This window comes from Mustela nigripes, chromosome 7, assembly GCF_022355385.1.
Source record: "Mustela nigripes isolate SB6536 chromosome 7, MUSNIG.SB6536, whole genome shotgun sequence".
Classification (NCBI taxonomy): Eukaryota; Metazoa; Chordata; class Mammalia; order Carnivora; family Mustelidae; genus Mustela; species Mustela nigripes.
The window spans coordinates 23461176-23483734 of NC_081563.1; the positions used below are offsets into that span (position 1 = coordinate 23461176).

Genomic DNA, 22559 nt, shown 5'->3' on the forward strand with positions numbered 1-22559 from the left:
GAGCCGTGACTACACAATAGAAAGGGGTAGGCTCCCGAGGAGACAGCACACAGCTCCACGTTGTCATTCAAACACCAGCACACACTCACAGGCATAAAACCACACCCGCAGGACTGAAAAGAAGGGAGCCCCGCAGTCTTGAAGAGAACGCTTGGGTCCTACTCCTTAGTAGTGTGGACCCTCCACTGACTTGACTGTTGACGGAAACTGTCAACTGAGAGACTGTATGGACTAGTTAGTAGGACCAAAGTCATAAACCAGTTGAGGGAAAAAGAGCCCTCTCTTCCAGGTAGTTATTCTGAGGCCCCGGGGAGTTTTCCTGATTCTGTCAGGTTGTTGGACAAACCCAAACCATGCCTTATTTTCCTCACTTGTTAACGTTAATCTTGGAATGGGATCAATCTGTCAGTCACTTAAAAAATAATAATTAAATGGGTAAAATGTGCTCACATTGTTATGAAGATACTGTCAATATTGGCTGTAAAAACCAAATCAGGCCTCTCAGATCCAATCTTTCGGGATTTGATTAAAAACCTGCTCCTGGAGGAAGTCCTGGAGTCCTCATCTGATGGAGATTTTGACGAGCTTTAAAAGACTAAAATTCCTCTTTCAACTTAGATCAGTGAGCAGGTCTTTTTGGGGCAATCCTCTGTAGCCCCACAAAAGTCATGTATTTCCCCCAAATGCAGTTCGAGGGCTTAATTTGCAAATTGAAGATGAACTGAACTGATTGTACAAAAGGACCCAAAGCGCAAAATACTACCTCTCCACCCTTTTTAGCTTTAAAAGTACAGAGCTGGGATTTGCTTGCAACTTTTGCAAAAAAATTCAGGAAAAATATAGTCAGAACACACAGTATAAAAAAAGTATGTATAAAAAAAGGTGCACAGCTCATAGTTTGGGGAGGAGGAAGATTATAAATACGCTGAAAATTTAGAGAGGACAACATATGGAGGGATGAGTGAGCCGGCCCAATGTTTTCCATGATATATTTTAATAATAATGTTAATAACAATATCATAAGAATGTTTTATATTAGCATATTCTTTTGTACCCTTCCATGCCTGCTAGAGATACATGCCTCCTCACTACAATAGCCAGATCTGAAAAAGAAGTGTGGCAGGTAACTATTCTCCCTGCTTTACACACAAAAGAAAAAACTGGGGTCCAGAATGTTTGATTCTACTGAAATTGCAAAGCTAGAGCCTTAGTCTCCAGGATTCTTTCTGTTTGTTTGTTTGTTTGTTTGTTTTAATAACTTGCCTCTAGCATTTTATTAACATATAGTGTAGTCTCCAGGATTCTTGACCAACCCATTTATCATTTTGCTAGGGACTGGCACTCATGGGGTGTTTTCTGAATATTTAAGTGTTGGATAGGCTTGAGTCTGCACAATTTCTCAAAGTTTCCCAGTAATCAGGTGATCTCTGGCACCCAAAAGCCCATTGCAGGAGGTTCTAAGATGGTCTCTAGTGATCTCTGTGTCCTAGTAGTCACACCTTGCTTAGTCTCGGTCCTTTGAGTATGGGTGAGACCCGTGCATTGCTTCTGAGCAACAGAATATGGTAAAGGGGATGGGATGTCATTTTCATGATTACATTACATAAGATTGTAACTTTCATCTTGCTTGCAGACTCTCTCTTTGTCCTTCTCCCTTTCCCTCCTCCTCCTCTCTTCCTAGGCTTCTCAAGGACTGCCAACAATCGAGTGAACTTGGGAGGGACATCTTCCCCACTTGAGCTTTCAGATAAGACCCTGCCCTAGCTAACACCTTGATTGCAACCATATGAGAAACGATAAAGCAGAAAACCCAGATGAACTGTGCTTAGTTTCCTGACCCACAGAGAGGAATAGAACAGATGTGTGTTGTTTTAAGCTACTGCATTTATGGTAATTTGTTATAAAGCACTAGATCACTCTCTAGCCACCTCCAAAACTCCCCATCTTCTGTGTAAGCACCAAGTGTGGAGGACCCTGGCTAGGCTGCATTCTTCCAGGCGTCTTCTCTCTCTTTCTTGATTCGGTGATGGTTGGGGTGATTCCACCTCTTGTTCCTTTTCCTCTTGCCAGTGGAGGAGCAAGTGGAGGAGGGGGCATCCCTTTATGTGATCTAGAGTTAGTATTTCACCCTTTCTCCTCTTAGCTTCTCTGTCCAGCTCTGGGCCCAGATGAATTAAAACAGAACAGAACAGAATAGAACAAAACATCTCTCTGTCCAGGACCACTGAAGCTTTGCTGCAGCAAGCAGAAAACTGAATAGGCTCCAAGGTATGCAGGTTTGCTCTGCAGGCTGATCCAGCAAGTCTGGGAATAGGGCGATAATTAAAAATGATCTTTCCCCAAAACAAGTGCTTAATGTATTTGCGCTGATGGAGGGGCCTTTTGTATTCTGCTGGTCTTGGAGCTAAATGATCTTAATCAAGCTGTGCTGAGACCAGAGTTCCCGGATCATTTGTTGTCTCCCACTTATACAACCTTTCCCTGGAACAAACGGGTAAAAGCAACATGTTTTTTTAGGCCATCCGGAGGAGAGAAAGGCAGTGGACCTGTCTTCTGCTAACAGGAGCCATGCCCTGGTGTTAAGCCATTTTATCTGCAGCTTGGCTATGATTCCAACCACCACACAGCATTAAACTGGGGGTTCATGAGGTGTTTTTGAGGCCATCGGAGCTGGATAATGCCATGCTGTTTGGCCAGTGGGGCCCAGGGCTGGGAAGCTCTGTTGTAACAGCATAGTATCCTTCCTTTCTCAAAGGACCCTAGAATTCTTTTCAAAGAGGATGCTCCGTTCGGTAGAATTCGCAATGCGCTGATCTTGGATGAAGACCTCCTCACCATCCAGCACAGGGTAAAATCAGAGCCATAGAGTGGGAAGACCCGTCTGAATTCCAGATGCAATCTGAATTATAAACTGGAAAGGGAGCCAGGATCTCCCTCGTGCTAAGAGAGCAGGGGTTTCATCTCAGGCTTCTGTGGACCCGGCTCTGGGTAGTGCATTTTTCAAGAGCAGCGCTTTGGTCCCCTCCCAGCAGCAGGCCCCGGGGCACCCAGCACCTGGCTTGGCACAGAGCATGCATACTGTACATGCTTGTAAAGCTTGGTGAATTGAAACTCAGCCCTACATGATTTTTTGGGGGGATTCTGGGAATTCTAAGATCACATTGACTAGAAAGCAGCAATGTTTTCTGTGTTGAATGCTGAGCTGAATTTCCTGAGTTGGAAAGAGAAAGCCAGTCGATCTGGATGCAGCAAGAGCTTTTCCCTTTTCAGCAGCTGGGTGGTATTTGGGATTCCTCCCAGCGGGCATGGGGTTAGAGAGGGAAGACTCCGGAGGTTGCCAGCTTGAGTCTGGAGCCTGGCTCTGCACTTGGCTGGGGGGGACAAGCCACAGAACCTTTCTGATTCTGTCTCCTCACTTCTGAAATGAGGAAACAGCCATGGCTGAGACAGCTCACTTCATGTCCTGCTCTTTCTGACTGGGACAGGCATGCACTCCCCTAATCCTGTCATCGAGCACCATTTCATTTCACTTTATTTTATTTTATATTATTTGTAATTTTATTTTCGACATGGGGAAGCAAAGGCACAAAAAGGAGGAGGAAGTAGCTTAAAGTAAATGGCGTAGCTGGGACGTGAACCCAGGGAGTCTGTGCTCTTGAAAAGTACGCCAGACACAGGATGGGTGAAGCGGCGTGGGAGGTTCGGGCTTCTGGTCAGGGACTGAGTAAGTCACAGGGATGTCACAGGATACAGCGCAGGGAGTCTGGTCAATGGTATCGCAATAGTGTTGTGTGGTGCCAGGTGGGGTCTACACTGGGGGGGGGGGGGGGGGGGGGGGGGGCATAGCATAATGTATAGATTTGCTGACTCACTGTGTTGTACGCCTGAAACTAATGTAACGTTGTGTGTCAACTATATTTCAACAAACAAACAAACAAACAAACAGCCATGCCATCCGGCTTTCTGTTAGTGACGTCTATCCTCGGGGACCCTGGGGCGCTGTAAGGACCAAAGGAAAGAAGCTGAATGTGCTTAGTAACTGGGGTACAGATCCAAGGGGGCAGCCTGTGAACTATTGGCCCGGAAGCTGTTGCTGGTGGGGGATCCCTTGGGGTGGGGGCAGTGGGTGAGCAAGCCTCCAGCTCAGCCTTCCCCTCCCCCCTGAGCTGTCCCCAGATCCCCGTGGAAGGGCTCTCTCTCCCTTGACAACCACGCAGGCCACATCTTGGGGGTGCTGACAGGGTCTGCAACACACACAACCTCTTGCACTGGAAGAGACTCTTGAAGGGCAGTCGTGAGGCCCACATATCGGGAATTAGTTCCACGCCGCATCTCTTCTGGGAGCCCGGGTGCTTTAGCTCCCAGGGAAGGGAGCCGCTCTCAAATGAAGAGTGACATGGTAATCGGCGGGCACTGAACCTGCCGCCGGGACTGGGGCCCACGAGCCTTGTTAAGGCTGGTGCTTCACGAGTGCTCACGAGTTCCCTTGCTATTAGTAGGTGATAATCCACAACACTTGGTTAAAAAGCAGGCCAGCTCCAAAGAGGCTGCACCAACTTGCATTCCCACCAACAGTGGAAGGGGGTCAACCTCTTTGGAGAACAGTGTGGAGATTCCTCAAGAAATTAAAAATAGAACTTCCCTATGACCCTGCCATTGCACTACTGGGTATTTATCCCAAAGATACAGATGTCATGAAAAGAAGGGCAATCTGTACCCCAATGTTTATAGCAGCAACGGCCACGGTCGCCAAACTGTGGAAAGAACCAAGATGCCCTTCAACGGACAAATGGATAAGGAAGATATGTCCCATATACACTATGGAGTATTATGCCTCCATCAGAAAGGATGAATACCCAACTTTTGTAGCAACATGGATGGGACTGGAAGAGATTATGCTGAGTGAAATAAGTCAAGCAGAGAGAGTCAATTATCATATGGTTTCACTTATTTGTGGAGCATAACAAATAGCATGGAGGACATGGGGAGATAGAGAGGAGAAGGGAGTTGGGGGAAATTGGAAGGGGCGGTGAACCATGAGAGACCATGGACTCTGAAAAACAATCTAAGGGTTTTGAAGGGGTGGGGGGGTGGGAGGTCGGGGTACCAGGTGGTGGGTATTATAGAGGGCATGGATTGCATGGAGCACTGGGTGTGGTGCAAAAATAATTAATACTGTTATGCTGAAAATAAATAAAAAATGAATTAAAAAAAAAAAAAAAGCAGGCCAGCTGAGAGGAAAATGGCCAGCCACCCAAACTAGTCCCCAGGATTCTATCTACGGCCCATGCCTGCCCAAGTCCTAAGGAACTGCTCCCCTCAGGCGAATGGGTGCTGACAAAAGTGTGTCCCATGTGCACCAGTGAGAACTGGGGTGCACAGAAGGCCAGGGCAGCCATTTAGCTGCCATTATCAGCTTTCTTAAGTGTGTGGGGGGACATCATGCGACTAGGGTGCCGTTTGGAGGATGGGTGAAGAGGCAGATGCGCTCTAAGCAAATCTTTAGGCACAGAGGTGTTTTTTTTTTTTTTTTTTTTTCAGAGAAGAGATTCCTCTAGAATACTAGTCAATGGTAGAATTCCTTTAAGATTTATCACAACTCGGGGCACCTGGGTGGTTCAGTCAGTTGAGCTTCTGCCTTCGCCTCAGGTCACCATCTCAGGGTCCTGTGAGCGAGTCCCACATTGGACTCCTTGCTCAGTGGGGAGCCTGCCCTTCCTCTCCCTCTGCCTGCTGCTCCCTGGCTCATGCTATCTCTCTCTCTCTCTCAAACAAATAAATAAAACCTTAAAAAAATAAAAAAATTTTTAAAAATGGGGTTCCAAATGTTACCTGGCTTAGAAAACTTAATTTCTCTACATGATTTTAAAAAGCACCATGTTTTTTTAGCCTTTTACGCAAGTTGTATAACTTAAGGCAAGTTTACTCACCCCCTGTGGGCCTGTTTCCTCATCTGTACAAGGGGGATTGTATTAAGAGTCCCAACTAACGAGATAACACGTATGAAGAGCCCAGGAGAGTTGCTGACACCCAGTCCCGCCCAGTGACTGGTGGTTTTCAGGTGTGAAAAGAGGACACGACAAAATGCTTTGCTGTCTGAGAGAGAAAGACATAAAAGTATGCCATGTGACTCCGAGGAAGCCCCTCCGCTTCCCCAGGCCTAGGCTCCTCCTCATCTGTGTTCAAGAGGTCAGGCTGCCCTTTGGGGTTGTGACGCTTTACTTCAAATCAGGCTTTCCTTGAGAGTTTGTTAAAAATGCAGAGTGTGACCTCCTCTTCCTAGCCATTCAGATTCCACAGGTCCTTGTGGACCAGGAAGCTTGATTTTGAAGGAGCAGCACTCTGGGTCCTCCCTCCCCTGGCAAGGTGACCGGAAGCAGATGGTGTGAGGCCACAGCGGGAGAAAGCCTGGGGTGGCTCTGGGTCCCTGCTGCCCTCAGGAAGTCCCAGATTCTGTCACTGGGCATCCCTGGGGAAGGCTGTTAATGATGCAATGGAGACGAGCATCCGAATGGAGTTGTTCCCTCCACCCCGCCCCCCTACTCCCTCCCCACTGCGGGGGGTGAGTGGGGCTCCCCGGGGCTTCTCTTCTTACTTGTTTCCTGTCCTCCCCTCCTGCCTCCCAAACTGGCCCACAGTAAGGAGCTAAGGCAAAAGCAGTGACCCCAGCTCCCCGCTGCTTGTAGGGAGCTACGTGCAGTGCCCACAGGATGCTATGATTTGTTTGGGGCTGGATTACAGTACATTTATTTGGTCAGGAACTCTGCAACTCCCCACTATGTGGGCATGCCACCACAGTGAGCTAGACCCGGCCTGCAGCGCGTGAACGCAGAAGGTTCTGGTGGAAACGAGAAGACAGGTTCTGAGGGAGGGGGCCGGGCCCTGGCAAGCCCGCCTTGCAACAATGCTGTCATCCCCAGAAGGGCACGCGTGGACCATAATGGCTCTCACTACAAATTCTATTAACTCTAATAGTTGTTCTGTGGTGAATGGATAATGCATTTAGCAGAAATAGACTCAATCAATTTATATGAAACACATAAAACTTTCTCATTGAAATTGGCATCTGTTCTTGAACCGTAGGAGCATGTGTGGAAATGGACAGTCTGCCACCCTTTCTTCTGGGCACATGAACAATGCCATGGGTTCATTAGAGAGATGGACCAAGGAAGCTCTGGCTCCCTTACACCCTATCCCTTCAGCTCTTAAAACCGTGGGGCTGGTGATGGGGAGGGACCTGGAGATGTCTACTTTAAACCTGGACTATTAAAAGAAGCAGTTTTCTTGCCTTTGCCTTAGCATTAGCGGCTCTCCTCTAGCTCTGCTACTTGGGGGCCTTACTGACACGCCCCAGCTGTTAGATGAGGAGAGAGAAGGTTGTGCGGGGGCAGGACCCTCCCCAGGACCACAGCCTGCTAGTGCAGGCCTGCCAAGGCTGGGCACAGACCTGCTGACTCCTGGTCCAGTGCTCTTTCCATGGTCCTATGTAGTTTTAATTGTCCCCCTGCCCTTTGGCAAGAGATGAGAACTCAGAAGGCAGTAAACCAACCATAACTAACCAACTCAGAGGCGAGAGTGTAGTTTGATGCCAGGGCTCCGTGAGCTACTAATACTTGTGGGTTGGGCCCAAGGTTTGGGCTGGTTCTCATGTAAGTTTTCTGCTCTCCCTATACAACACGTGAGCTCACAGGAGAAGGAGAGAGGGGTAAGGAAGCTGAGGCAGGGTCATGGGCCTTGAGGGTCCTGTCTGTCCTTTTCTGGGCTTTGGTGGGCGGTGACAGAGCCTGCCTGCACATTCATTACTGCTGAGAGAGAGACAGAGAGAGAGAGAGAGAGAGTGAGCTCTGCAGCCCTGTGATTGCATTATCCCAAGCATTTGGTTAACGTAATTGTATGTGCAAAGCTGACAAATGTAATTTTCCCAGACTTAATACTTGCCCCGTTTTCTCTCTCAGTTTCTTCTGATTAGCTAAAGTGACTCAGGCTTCCGAGAAAGCTCCACGAAGCACCTGGACAGGCTTTCCCCTGCCTAGAAGCTCCAGGCGCTCAGCTCTGCCCTGTGGGCTTCGGGGTGAAGGAACCCCTAGGGCTGGATGGAGGTCAGGACCTCATCGCGGGCCTGACTCAGGGGATGTGCAGAGTGTTTAGGGAGACCTGGGTGTGTTGTGAGTGACTGTTTTTAAAAGCCCCTGTGTAACCTTTTTGTTTTTAGGAGGTGCTCTAACACTTGCCAGGAGGAGAGTGGAAATGCCACCAGCTGCCCTTGGCCCAGCGCCGCAGAAACTGACAGCGCTGAACGTTGGCAAGGACATCTTGTTATCTGGTCTCCCCCATCCTTGGCTGGAAGGCTGGGAACTGATGTGTTTCCTGGACAGGCTGGGCCTTTTGTCTGGGAAGCTCTCCTGCTCTTCCCCATGTTCAGTGTTACTCTCTAGACTTGGCTACCTGGAGTGGCTTAGTTGGCTGAAAGATTGTAGACTTCAGGGTCACATCCTGGCTCCATTCCCTACCCGCTGGGGGACTCATCCCTCTCAACCATCTTCTCATCCCACAGTGGTAATGACAACCACTCTCCCTGGCCAGAGTGAAGTCGGGATGGGTTGGTGTATGAAACACCCGGCCCGGTGTCAAGCAGGCAGATGGGCTCCTGATAGCTCCTTCCCTTCCCCTCCCCTCACACTGCAGGCTCCCCCCAACCCCCCCGCCCCTTCTTCTCTAGAGGCCCTCGCAGGCAGAAGCTCAGAGCTGGGCCCAGCTTCACCTCGCAGGCTGTCACCTGCTGGCTCACAGGCCACTCCTCCCCGTCTATCCGTGCTCTCTTGTAGACTGGAGTTCTTTGACCCCCTGACCTGGGTCTTGCTCCGCTCAGCATCTCTGAGCACGTAACTGGCCACAGAGGAAGTGTACAGGAACCGTTTGTAGTTCTAGATGAAAGCTAGATGAGGGAGGGCCACAGCATGGACCCAGGGTGGCCTGATCTCCCTGACCATGAGTGGCACCCAGGGGGCGTGATGGGCTTGTCCTGTGGGGGTGGGGAAGGGTGACCCTGCTCCTGCCTTTCCTGATGAATCAGGGGGTGCTGGGGCTGGGACATCTGTCAGCTGGGAGCCTACCTCAGTTTCTCCCTCCCCTTGAGCTCCCCAGCGCAAGAGTGGGTTCCTGGGAAAACATGGCCTCTGTATTCAGTTTTCTAAAGCCTTTCCAAGGAACCCACTGAGGCTGCTGGGGGTTGAATTTGCCTCAGCGTCCTCTTCCCTTGGAGGTGGGATCATTGCAGAAGGGAGTCTGGAGATGGAATGCTGATCACCGCCCCCCAACCCCTGACCCTTGCTCTGAGGCTGGTTTGGGCAGCAGAGGAAGCTCCGGACTCTCGGGCAGCCACTCGCTGCTCCTTCTATTTGGAGGTGGTGGGGAGCATGGCTGCTTTCCAGTTGCCTCATGATTTTGTTAGTCTGATTGGCCACTGGGCAGACCCTCATCGATGAGCCTTTTAGGGACAGTGGGAGTCATATGGCAATAAACCGGGAGTCAGATTGCTAAGTGCTGGCTGCTAAAATCTGAGAACTGAGCTCAAGCCTCAGGCCTCCCCCCCGCTCTCTGACCCCCTGTCAATCCACAGGTGTTCCCAGAGCCCCTGCTATGTAATCAGTGCTGGTGGCAAGGTGGGGCCAGGGTCTGCCACGAGGTTTGCTGAACCTGTCCTGAATGCACTGCAGGGAGGCAGTCACTGACCAGGACCCAGGGAGTCCTGGAGGTCTGTCCCCGGGGTGGGGTGGCGGGGCAGCCGACGATGGACAGAAGGTCGCTTGCCTCACCTTGGCCGTTTTCATGAACAACGGGGCAGAGTAGGGAAATAGAGGCAGCAGGTTCCCTTTCATGTGGACAAATGAAAGGGTGTTCTGAGGTTTTAGTTAAAGAGGAAGAGAGGAGAGGGGAGAGGTGAGGGGGAAAAGCAACGAACCCTTTCCCCCTGGTCCGGCCGCTCGATCAGGCAGGAATCCGGGACAGAGAGAGCTACACCTGGGGTGGCTTTTTAACCAGAGAAAGGAAGGGGTTTCTTTCTTTGAAGATAAACCAAAGCTGATATTTATGAAATAAGTTGAGAGTCAATGAATTTAGTATGAAGGTGTTTTTTTTCCTTTGAACTTTGCACTAAACAAGGATTTCACATTATAAGCAGAAATTTATCATTTATCTATTGTGATTTTAATAAAGTGATCTTTTATAGGAAAAAGGGTGTGGGTGGACAGTGCTGTGCACATGCTTCTCCAGATTACTCATCTCACTCCCATACCCAGGCACCCAGACCACCTGGGGGAATCCCTTGACCTGCTAGTGTCAGGCCCCAGCTTCTCTGGGGCGAGGCTCACAGATCTAGCATCTGCTCAGGAACATCATACTGGCTTTGGAAACCGATTCTAAGAGATTTCCTCCTGGTACGAAGAATAGCTGAGAAGTCACACCATGGTTTAGAGCCAGAGGCTGAAGAAGACTGTGTTTGAAGTCCCCATGGGAAGTCCTTCAGCCCAGAAGATGCTGAATCAGACAGCTTTGGAAGGCAGCCAAGCTTTGGGGAATCGTGTTGAATCTGAAGATTTTGGGCCTTTACCTGTGATGGGCTAGCCCGGCTTTGCACAGTGGACCCAACACTCTTTAGGAAGAGAAGAAATCTGGTGTAAGGTTTGCTTTGCTCTGTAAAGGGGGAGTGATTTCAAGGGACGGAGTTTGAGGAAAGGAGATTGGCTTGGTACTCCAGGGTCTGTTCCTGGGTCCTCCCTAGGCACAGAGGAGAAGTTCACTCAACTTCCAGATGATCCATTCAGCCAGAAAATTAGAGACCCTAATGACCTTCTTTTACAGCCACACAGCCAGGGTGTAGGTGATGGTCCTTTTAGCGGTTGACTCTTTTATTCTTTAAACACAGCTCCCTACCGCCATCACAGCCCGTATCTTTCTTCTGCCTTTTGCAACAACAACAACAACAACAACAACAACAACAAAACGACCTCGCTCAAGTTTGTAAGTCGAACCCTTACCTGTGGGGTCAAAGATGGGAGTCTCTCTTGTATTTTCCCAGGCTTTCGGCTCCTTGCTTGGGTTTCTCTCAAACAGATTTCTTGATTTGGGTGCCGTATTCTGTGGCATCTTGTCCTCCCCACTGACTAGAGAAGAGAAGACCCCACGGGCTGAGTTAAGTGAGGCTCGGTTTAAGGGAGAGAGAGAGAAATATGCCCAGGGAAGGTGGGGGAGGCGGGTGGGCTCAGGTTAAGGAGGGAGAGTGTGGCCGTGGGTCGTCTGGGTTGGGGACAAGTGACAGGGACAGGGGGAACTCACTGGTGAGGTAGCAGTCCAGGCTGATGGAGATATTGTCAAAAGCCACAGTAGCTCTGGATCCTTGTCCCCACCAAGCAACCATCTGCAGCCAGAACCTGTAGGTGTGGTAAGAGGACCCTGGGTGAGGAACGGCGTGGGTCGGTCACCTGGCAGGACTCAGCGTCGGGCGGCCGTGTGCCCATGAGGGGCTCACAGCTGCCCTTTTGGTCAGTCTTCCTTCATGGCAGAGCAGTTGTGAGAAGGGAGCTGTCCTCTACTTCCCTGTCTGAGGGATTGTTCCATAGGTTAATCCGTTCTGGAGTTTGGGGCTTGGTGCGGGGCTCCCTGAAACGGCTCGGAAACTCCTCGGAGACCTCTTTCACTTACTGGGTGGGGAGGGCGGGCGGGAATGGGTAGGCTTGATATTCAGCAGGTGCTCCCTGAGGGAGCCGAAGTCATTACTAAAATAGCTTTGTGCCAACTGATAACAGCCACTGTCCCCCAAGTGTCCCCTGCTTGTTGCCTCAGGCAGCCTGGCTTCTTCCTGGCTTTTTTCCCCTGTTTTTCTCATTATTTAGCAACAGAGAGGTTAACCCCCGGCACAGTGTAGCGGTGGCGGGGGGGGGGGGGAGCGGTTCCTCAAGGATCTGGCATCTTAGCCAATGTCAGTCTCCACTGGGGTTGCTCTGTGTGGTGCCTGACCCATTGTTGAATATTAAATAATTTGGCTCTGATCCCTGGAAGTGTTTGTAACCAACACAGAGCAGCCTGAATTAATAGTAAACCTACTTAGGTTTGCTCACAGAGAAGGCAGCCTTGAAGTGGGTTTCAAAGGAAGACCAGGATGTGGGGCGAGGAACAGTGAGGGGAGGGCATCTGCGGCGGAGGAACCAGAGTGAGGAACGGCTCAGCACAGGGCCGGGCCCCTGTGGTTCACGTGTGAGGGGTGCGGAAGGATGCGGTGAGCGGCCAGTGGGTACACACAGCCTCAGACTTCTCCATGAGCCGCAGTGAGGTCACGGTTTCCTTAGATTTCCCCAGGGGACGCGGCCCGTGGATAAGTCCCCAGCTCCAGCCCGGGTCAGCCCGGACAAACCCAGGCCTGGCATTCTGAGGGGCCAAACAGGGGCTGGGACACTGTGGTCTTGTTCTGTTTACAGAAGCTGCCAGGGTGAGGAGAGAGGCTGCTTGCAGACCGCAAGAGAACAGGTGCACAGAGCCCCTTGGGGATGGCGACTAGAAAGAATCACATCCCTGGGTGGAAGAGCGGTGGGGAAGGCCCCACGGCCCACCTTTCCCATTTCTCCACTCCGGATCACCAGCTCCTCATCTGTCATCCACAGGCTGAGGGGCCAGGCCAGGTGCCGAGCATCCTGGGTGTCCCTTCCAGGCGGCCTGGGCTGCCAGAGCGAGTGAATTACCTGTATGCACCTGCTGAGCACGGGGGAGAGGGACAAAACCCCTGTTTTGCCCGAAGTGGGCCCTTTCTGGGAGATACACAGCTCCCCTTTCTCGCCTGCTTTCCCTCCCTTCTCTCTGCTCTCCTTCTTCATTACTGAGAGTTTAGGGCTGCAAGGTTCTCCACCCGCCACTGGGCCTCTTAGCATGGATGGCATGGTGCAGGCTGGGCTGGAATGGTCTCTAAATAGAAGAGTTTCTAAAGTGCTCTGCAAGGCAACAGCAGTGGCAGCTGCTGTTTAAAAGAGTTTGATTGACATAGGGAATTGCACATAGTCGGAGTCAGGAACACTCCTAACAATCAGGGAAGACTCAATCAGATGTCGAGTCAGATGTAAACATGCAACGAGGCCTCCCTCCACCCACAAGGCCACCCTGCCGACCCTGCCCCAAGTGCCCCAGACTCCAGAGGCTGCAGGGAGGGGGTCGGAGGGGGAGGGATGAAGGTGGGTCACGCTGGGGTGTGGGGACAGCAGGTATGGAGCAGAGGCATTCTGAGAATAGTCTCTGGCAGTGGCAGGTTCAGGGGCAGGGAGGGGACAGCAGGACCCATCTGGGAGTTTCTGTTCTTCGGGGCACCAGGCAAGAGGCCGGTGGCCATTAGGGCCACCCAGATTCAGGAGATTTGGGATTCTCTGTGTTGGATGGTACCTGGTTGAGTGTCTTCAGCTGAACCTCAGGGGAAGAAGAGATTGCTCTTGGCTCTGCTTCTCTCCCCTCCCTGCTGAGGATGAGTGAGATTTCCTTAAGGTTCTTAGTCTTTCTGATGCAACCAGTTTTTCCTATTGCTTTCCCCCAAAAGTGCAGATACCAAGTCACTCTCCAGGTCAGCTGCGGCCTTGGGTCTTGTCTATACTAGGTATATACTAGGTGGAGTGGTTTGGGATTGAGGGAAAGTTCTAGCATGCACCAGTTAGACTGCTCTAGGATGAAGGGAAAGTTCTAGCATGCACCAGTTAGACTGCTCCAGGAGGAGGGAAAGTTCTAGCATGCATCAGTTAGACTCTCTAGGATTGAGGGAAAGTTCTAGCATGCACCAGTTAGACTCTCTAGGATGGAGGGAAAGTTCTAGCATGCACCAGTTAGACTGCTCTAGGATTGAGGGAACATTCTAGCATGCATCAGTTAGACTGCTCTAGGGTTGAGGGAATGTTCTAGCATGCAGCAGATGGACTTCCCTGAGTCTAAGGAAAGGCAAGGTCCATGCTGCATTACTTCCAGGATTAGGAGTATCAGGTGGTTTTAACAAATGTTTGGTTACTCCAGCGCTCTTTATCCTGAAGCCTTAGCCCTGTGTGGAGAAAGAAAGCTGAGCCCTCATGGCTAGGAGAACCTAGCCCTCCTTCTCTGAGCAGCCTGGTCAAGGAGAAGGGAGGAGCAAGCTCTCTGGGCCTCCTCCAGCTCCCTCGCTAATCCGTGCTATTTAAGAACAAGGCAGCTGAGCTCTTTCTAGCCTTTAGCAGTTGATTCCACTCCCTGCCCCTCAATAGTTTACACCTGCTCAGCTCTTTCAGTTTTTCCAAATAAGACACTTTTGATTGCATGGATTATTGTTGTTTTTCTTTTTTTCCAGCTGGTGGGGTTTGGAACTTGTTGATAAAACAGACTTGGCTTGAGATCTCGGTTGGAGCCTGTCTTCGCACAAAGAACGTACCCCTCGACTCTGTTCTTGCTCGGCTTTAGAGAGAGGCCTGTTGAAAACTGGTCCCGGGGTGGGGGGTGGTTCAGGGAGGTGGCCACTGGGGCAGTGGGCCAGGTATGGAGGGGACAGCCTTGAAACTGATTGTCTCCCAGGCTCACCGGGCAGATCTCTGCATCGGAAATGCTGACATGGCTCATGCACCGCTCCAAAAAGGCACAGTCTCGTTCAGGCAACAGACTGCTAATGGACAGTGAATATAATGCCTTATTTGCCACCGTGGCAGCCTTGGGGATGGACAAACTAATTAAGTTCACTTAATGATTTTAAGTAGCTGACAAAAAGGTGTGTGTCTGAATGTGGACTGGGGGAATAGCAAGGCTTTAGAGAGAGAGAGCAAGAAAGAATGGCCCGCCTGGGTAAAAGGCATTTATTTAATGGATGGGCACCACATCTCAGATTCCTCTGGACCATTTAGTGGGCTTGGGGGGTGGGGCAGTGTTCCGCAACCCTTTTCGCAGCTGGGGCTTGTCTGGGCTCTGGCTGCTTAGGATCGAGCTGGCAGATACTGCTGAGGAAAAATGCTTTCTCCAATTTCTCCCTGAGCACTTGATTTGCTCGGCAAAAGTCTTCTAAAATGGACTGTCACAGAGCTTGGGTCGCGTTATGCATTTCTATTAGAATAATGTATGTGATGAGAAGGCCCTGCAGCATCCATCCTATTATCTGCATAACTGACTTCGGATACCGGTCGAAGAGGAGCGGCTGACGGCCGGCTTTGGGTTGCCGGGACCAGCCTGGCTCAGATCACCATGACCCGCACTGGACATGGGTGCCTGGCCTGACTCTGGAAGTCAGCTCTGAGATAGGAAAGTGGGTCTGGACATTAACGGCCAGGCTCAGTGGCTGAAAGCACCCTCTCTTCCTGCTCAGCCCTAACTCTCAGAAGGAATTTACCATCCTCTGACTTGGTTTCCCTTCCGGGGATCATGATCCCCACAGCAGTGAAAGGGAGTCACTACAGAGTGATTCCCAGGTTGCCAAAGGCCATAGAGATCTTTCACAATGAACTGGCTTTTGTGAGGGAGCCCTATGGGGTGGAAGAGGGGAGAAAATGAGTTTTTTAGCCAAGCTTAGCAAGCAGAGAAAATCACTCCCACTCTTCAACAATCTCAGTCCCAGGCTTCCAGGCACTGGCTGTGTGTGACTAATGGTCCTGGTTCCCACGTTTGCCCTGGCATGCCACCAGTCGGCAAGGCCTCCCACGAGGGTGTTCCACCAGACTGCAGGGCGGGAAGATGCTCTACTCTGGCAAGTTCCCACTTTGCGCTTTCATTTTCTCATTCTGCATCCTAAATTTGAAGGAAAAGGAGAAGGGCAGATCTTGCTTCTTGGAGCCCTGACCTGGCGGGGATTGGCGGGGGTGGTGGTGGTGGTGGTGGTTCTGTGCACAGATACACCTGCTCAGCAGGCTCCAAACTGTCAGGTGCCCTGAGGAAGGAGGGGTCATGCCCTTGGCCCAGGGATCCCTTGGAACAACTGGGGTCCTTTGGAAGGCCATCCAGAGCTAGATGGCATCTGTATCCATTCTGCTCAAGAGACTGAGACATCTACTGTACCTTTCTCAGGACACAAAGACATTTCCAACCCTGGTCTCTTCCTCTACTCTTTGCTGCTGTGTGGGATTATGGCTTTGAGGGCTGAGAGGATGCCAGAGACAGAGGCACTGTTCATGGTGAGAAGACCCAGGAAAAGGCTGGTTGCTGGTTCCCTTCTTTCCTGACTGACAGAAATATCTTTATGAGGGTGAATTAGCAGCTTTCTCTGCTTGTTGAGGGCTGAGTTTCAAAAGGTAGAGTGGAGTGAGGACTGGGCTACATACTTGGTAGGACCCTGGGCAAGTCACAGAAATTTGTTAGGCAACATCTTGGTTTGAAAACACACACACAACTCTGTGATGTAGATAAATCTATTTTTAAGAACGGAAGCTTTCCTTTAGCATTCTAGTTTCTAGTTCATTGTTGCTGTTTTATATTTTTATTAGAAATCTGTGCCTCCTCAGCAGTGTTGTAAGTTCTGTATCTCCCCTTCTGCCTTTGGGTAAAGACTATTAGAGCTCCTACTCTGTGTTCATGCACTGTGTCTGCAGCTGGGAGTATAGAGATGCGCAAGACATCGACCTTGACCTTGAGGAATTCAGATGATAGGTGACTCATATTATTCAGTGACTAGGAGATTTCCATACATCTTTTTAGCTCTGCCCCCATAGAGCTAGAGTGTACAACCTGGGAAAACACTGAATCTGGGCAGTGAGAGAGAAGTCAAGAAAGATTTTGAAGAACTGAATGTCTAGGATAATGGTAGGGCTATGGACAGAAGAATCACATAGAAGCGGGGTGTTGGGGGCATATTGAAAGCATGGGAAGGATGCCAATCAGGCAGCCAGAAACCCAGGTATGAGACTCAGGTGAGATAAGGACCCTGTGTCACCTGCACAGAGGTGAGAGTGGAAGTGGTGAGCATCGATGAGATCTTAGAGAACAGCATGCATAGAATTGGATTCTGCTTTTTTCCAAATACCAGCATCCAGTTTCCCCCTAAATTCCAAACTTTGTGCTTGGGGAGAGAAAGGTCGAGAACTTAGGTCTACATCCTCAGAGGCACTAAGTGTTATGAAAAACACGTGCATCTGTTGACTTGAATATTGGGCTGTGGATATCACCGAGGAAATCTCGAGCAGATCCAAACATCCTGTTATTCTAAAGGGGTTCACTTATTGCCATTTTGAGCGACTACTTCTTAAAACCAGGCTCACAGGCAGGATCTGTCTCACTGCTTTGCACTCTTGATTGTGGAAACTTAGCAATCAAAAGCAACAACTTGTCCCAAACGTCACAGTAAATCGGTGTTAGAAATAGGATTTAAAGCTCAGAATTGCTAATCTAGTCCTTGCTCCAGTGATCTGGGATATTTTCTGAGAAAGAAACAGGGCCAGATCTTTTCATAGTTATGAATGTTTGATTTGTATATATCTATGCCTTGCTGCACAGTGTGCTGCTGAGCCCCCAGCCACATCTCTCCCTCTCTTCTAGGAGGGTTGGCCCAAGGCTGTCCTGAGCCAATGGCACCATAGAAGGTGGCAACAGAAGAGGCCTCTTCTCCTCCAGCCCTTCTCCCCTCCTTCTGAGCTCTACTTCCAGGCTCAGAGCATTTCACATTTGGTCCCTCACAGAGCTTTCAATAGTCTCCTTGCTCTGGTTTCCCATCCTCTGTAGTGCAGAGTCCAAACTATGTGGCCCAATATCCATGCTTACCTTCTCCCAAGGATTCTCTGACACAATGTAGTTGGCTCTTCTTGAACGAACCCACATAAAACATTCCTGCCTATAAGCCACCACTCACCCTGATGAGCATTCTTTGGAATGCTCTTGTCCCTGTCCCACTTCTGGAAGATCTAAATTTATATATCTATATATCGATGTTGATATTGATACAGATATATATCAAGGTCCGTCTTATAGTAATCTATGTTCTCCATGATATCCACCCTGACAGGGAGGCCACCACGCCATCTGACCGCTTTCCATGCTGTCAGACTCTGCATAATACCGCATGTGTTACTGTTTGCCTCTCAGTGTGTATGCTCCGTGTTTGTCCCCATCCCCAGCATGCAGGCCTGTGACTGGCAAGAGGCTGGGTCCCACACACCTTTCGATCCTATGTGCTTGATGGGGGCTTAATATATGTTTGCTGACAATGTGACAGCGATCCTTCCCTAGTCACTCAATTCCCTGTCTTGTCCACAAGACATCTCTGAATCTGACATTTTATGCTGGTGCCTTCCAAATGTGGTCAAACATCAAAATCACTTAAGAAACTTAAAAAAAAAAAATGTATCCTTGGCCTCACTTGTGACCTCCTGAGTTAGAATCTCTGTGACTAGAGCCCAGGGCTCTGCATTATAAAAAAATGAATTTGATCTACACTTTCAATGCAATCCCTATCAAAATACCATTGGCACTTTTCACAGAGCTGGAACAAACAATCCTATAATTTGTATGGATCCAGAAAAGACCCCAAATTTCTAGGGGAATTTTGAAAAAGAAAACTAAAGGTGGAAGCATCATGATGCCTGACTTCAATCTATATTACAGAACTGTGATCATTAAGACAGCACGGTATTGGGACAAAAACAGACACACAGATCAATGGAACAGTACAGAGACTCCAGAAATGGCCCCTCAACTCTGTGATTAACTAATCTTTGATAAATCAGGAAAAAATATCCAATGGAAAAAAGCCTCTTCAGTAAATTGTGTTGGGAAAATTGGACATCCACATCCAGAAGAATGAAACCAGACCATTCTCTTATACCATACACAAAGATAAACTCGAAATGAATGAAAGACCTCAGTGTGAGACAGGAATCCATCAAAATCCTAGCGGAAAACATAGGCAGTAACCTCTTTGACATCGCCGACAGCAATTTCTTTCAAGACATGTTTCCAAGGCAAAGGAAACAAAAAGTAAAAATGAAATTTTGGGACTTCATCAAGATAAAAAGCTTCTGCAGAGCAAAGGAAATAGTCAACAAAACTAAGAGGCAACCCATGGAATGGGAGAAGATATTTGCAAATGACGAGAAAAGGGCCGATATCCAAGATCTAGAAAGAACTTCTCAACTCAACATCCAAAAAAACAAATAATCCAGTTAAAGAATGGGCAGAAGACATGAACAGACACTTCTCCAAAGAAGACATAAAAATGGTTAAAGTCACATGAAAAAATGTTCAACATCACTAGCCATCAGGGAAATACAAACCAAAACCACAATGAGACACCTCCTTACACCAGTTAGAATGGCAAAAATTAACAAGGCAGGAAACAACAAATGTTGGCAAGGATGTGGAGAAAGGGGAACCCTATAACGCTTTTGGTGGGAATCCAACCCGGAACAGCCACTCTGGAAAACAGTATGGAGGTTCCTCGAGACATTAAAAACAGAGTTATCCTGGGGTGCCTGGGTGGCTCAGTGGGTTAAAGCCTCTGCCTTCGGCTCAGGTCATGATCCCAGGGTCCTGGGATCAAGCCCCACATCCGGCTTCTCTGCTCAGCAGGGAGCCTGCTTCCTCCTCTCTCTCTCTGACTGCCTCTCTGCCCACTTGTGATCTCTGTCAAATAAATAAATAAAATCTTTATAAAAAAAAAAAACAAAAAACAAAAAACAGAGTTATCCTATGACCCAGGAATTGCACTACTAGGTATTTATCCCAAAGATATAGATGTAGTGAAAAGAAGGGGCACATGAGCACCAGTGTTCATAGCAGCAATGTCCACAATAGCCAAACTGTGGAAGGAGCTGAGCTGTCTTTCAACAGATGAATGGGAAAAGAAGATGTGGTTCATAGATACAATGGAATATTATTCAGCCATCAGAAAAGATGAATACCTACCATATGCATCAACCTGGAGGGAACTGGAAGGGGTTATGCTAAGTGAAATAAGTCAAGCAAAGAAAGAGAGAAAGACAATTATCATATGGTTTTACTCATACATGGAACATAAGGAATAGCATGGAGGACCATAGGGGAAGGGAGGGAAAACTGAAGGGGAAGAAATTAAGGAGGGAGACAAACCATGAGGGACTCTGGAGTCTGGGAAACAAACTGAGGGTTACAGAAGAGAGGGGCATGGGGGGATGGAGTAGCCAGGTGATGGGTATTAAGGAGGATATGTGTTATGATGTGTTCTGGGTGTTATATGCAATTAATGAATCATTGAACATAATAAAAATTTTTTAAAAATAAAAATAAAATAAAAAAGGAATTTGAAAAATATTTAGCTAAGTTTTTCAACTGTTGTCCTATGGTATCCTGCTAGTTTTAAGCCTTCTCAAAAATACTTTTTGTTTTATGTTTTGATTTTAGAAAGGAAAAATTCAATGAGGGAAATTCTGAGTGATTTCTGCAAGAAAGTAAAGGTTTTGTTACATCATAAAATTTTGGGAATGAAATATTAATGCTTTAGGATAGATCCTGGAATTGATTTCATCCTTGAATTATGAAAGTTCTAGGAAAAGACTGATCAGTGCTTGGAGTAGCTAAATAAGGAACTGGTATTCCCAAGTGACACTTTGATAGATGTGTAGAGATGGGGCTATATTCCATGACACAACATATCTTTTCTCTTTCTCCCCATCAAATCCATTTCCTTTTCTTCTGGACTCACAGCTAAACTACATTCCTCAGTATCCCTTGTAGGTAAGCATAGCCGTGTGACCGAATTCTAGCCAATGGAAACTGAACTGAAGTGACGACTCACAAAAATCTATGTGAGATTCCCCCCATGCTCTTTCTCCATTGGCTGTCTCAATGTAAAGGATTCCAAAACTGGAGAAAAGGATTGAGCCTCAGGGAGAAGGAGCCTGGGCCCCTGGATGACAAGATGGAAGTCCACCCTCCAACTAGCACACTCATTTTGGATTTCACATGGGCGAGAAATACATTTCTTTTTGTGTATCCCTGAAGATTGGAGGTTTCATGATACTCTGCGTAGTGTTACCCAACTAACATCTCATGTAGCGCAGACCTAGTTACTTAGGTGTTCTTCGTGTATGTGACATAGGTGGGTTGATGACTAACTCCCTCCTGGAGGTAGGATGACAGGTAAAGTTAGCCCTTGGCTGGCTGCAGGACTCTGAAGAACCCTTCCCTTTCATCTACAATGCATACCCTATACCACTCCAGGACTAAGGACACCCCTGAGTGAGGCAAGGTGGACTAGACCAAACTAGAGTTTGGTCTAGTGCTCTGGGATGTTATTTCTCTCATCTCTCTGGGGAAGGCAAGAAGAGCAAAGTCAAGTTGTCCATGAAGGGCCCTGAGCTTGCTGGGTTTTATCAGTGTTATTCACCCTGTTTGGTCTAAAATCACACTGGAACCTACCATTTTATCCTGGTTCAAAGAACTGAGTCAGGTTGATGTTAATAAGCATGTGGTGATCCCCACCCCCTGTAGCTTCAGGAAGGGACACTTGACCTGCCACAGCTGGCTAAGGGCAGAGAACATCTTGTTTCTTTACCTACTCGGAGGAGGGCCCTGGAAGTGCTGGGTTTTGCCTGTGTACATGGACTCAGGGCAGTCAGACTTACTCAGGAGGGGTAGATGCTGCCTGGGAAAGAGAGCCTTGAGATCTTCCCCTTCCCACTGCCCCTCCTCTGACTTTGGGGCCTGTTGGGGCCACTCCTGAGCAAGTCCTTGATGTGCTTCTGTTGATAGTGAATGAATGAACAAATGCAAACTACCCAGGAGGACAGTCATTGCTCTCTGCTTCCATTAGTGTGGGCATATCTGGCAGAGGGAGAACCCCAAACTGGCTACCAGAGAGGGGCCGATTGGCAAGTAAGGAGCCCCAGAAGCTGTGGCTTGATTGAGCCTCATGCTCTTCTCTCTTTCTGTGCTTTCTTCTTTCCTGGCCTTGACTGCCTTGTGATGCAAAGGTTTTGGTTTCCTACCAGACTTCCCCTTAGATGACATTCCTAGAGGGCTGAAATACATTGCTTGTCCAGGTAAGACTGTTGTCTGGCATCAAGTAGGGCAGTAAGTGTTGGCTGGTTACACACATAATATCTGGGTGACTTGGGAGGTTGGTACCATTTTACACTAGAGGATGGAAGCAGGTGGAAGGAGCTCTGAGGAAGAGTCTTTATGTTTAATGAACTACCTGTACCTTGATTAACACTTCTGTGCCTCCATCTTCTCACCTGAAAATGGGGGATGACATCTGTCCCAGCTACCCAGAAGTGTGGGACAGAGTGGATACCTAGAGTTGTGAGGGGGTAAAGCACTCTGCCTCAGAGTGCATGGCTGCTGTGGGTACAAGGAATATGGGACAGAGTTCAGGGAGTTCTAGAAGCTGCTGTGACAGTTGACACAGCCTACCTTGTAGAGGGGCAGCTGACACTGGTTTTTGGGGTTTGCAGGGGTGACATCCACTCCTTCCATAGGTGTCTTTCCTGCATGGAAATGGTGGAGGCAAAGCAGCTACAAGTGGAAACTTTTGCGGAAGGGAAGGCAGGCAGAAGGTGAAGAACTCAGGCAGGACCTGACCCTCTGCTGGTTTCTCCTGGGTACCGTGTAGCTATTGTATG

At 48.8% G+C, this 22559-nt stretch overlaps 1 protein-coding gene across 1 annotated transcript in view; it reads right to left on the reverse strand.

Moving 5' to 3' along the window:
• Positions 1–22559, reverse strand: part of ALK (ALK receptor tyrosine kinase) — a 673357-nt gene that overhangs the window by 65325 nt on the left and 585473 nt on the right. The window contains exons 10-11 of the mRNA XM_059405373.1: positions 11335–11429; positions 11037–11162 (exon numbers count right to left, since the gene is read on the reverse strand). Of these exons, the coding sequence (XP_059261356.1) occupies positions 11037–11162; positions 11335–11429 (221 nt within the window). The remainder of the gene's footprint in view (positions 1–11036; positions 11163–11334; positions 11430–22559) is intronic.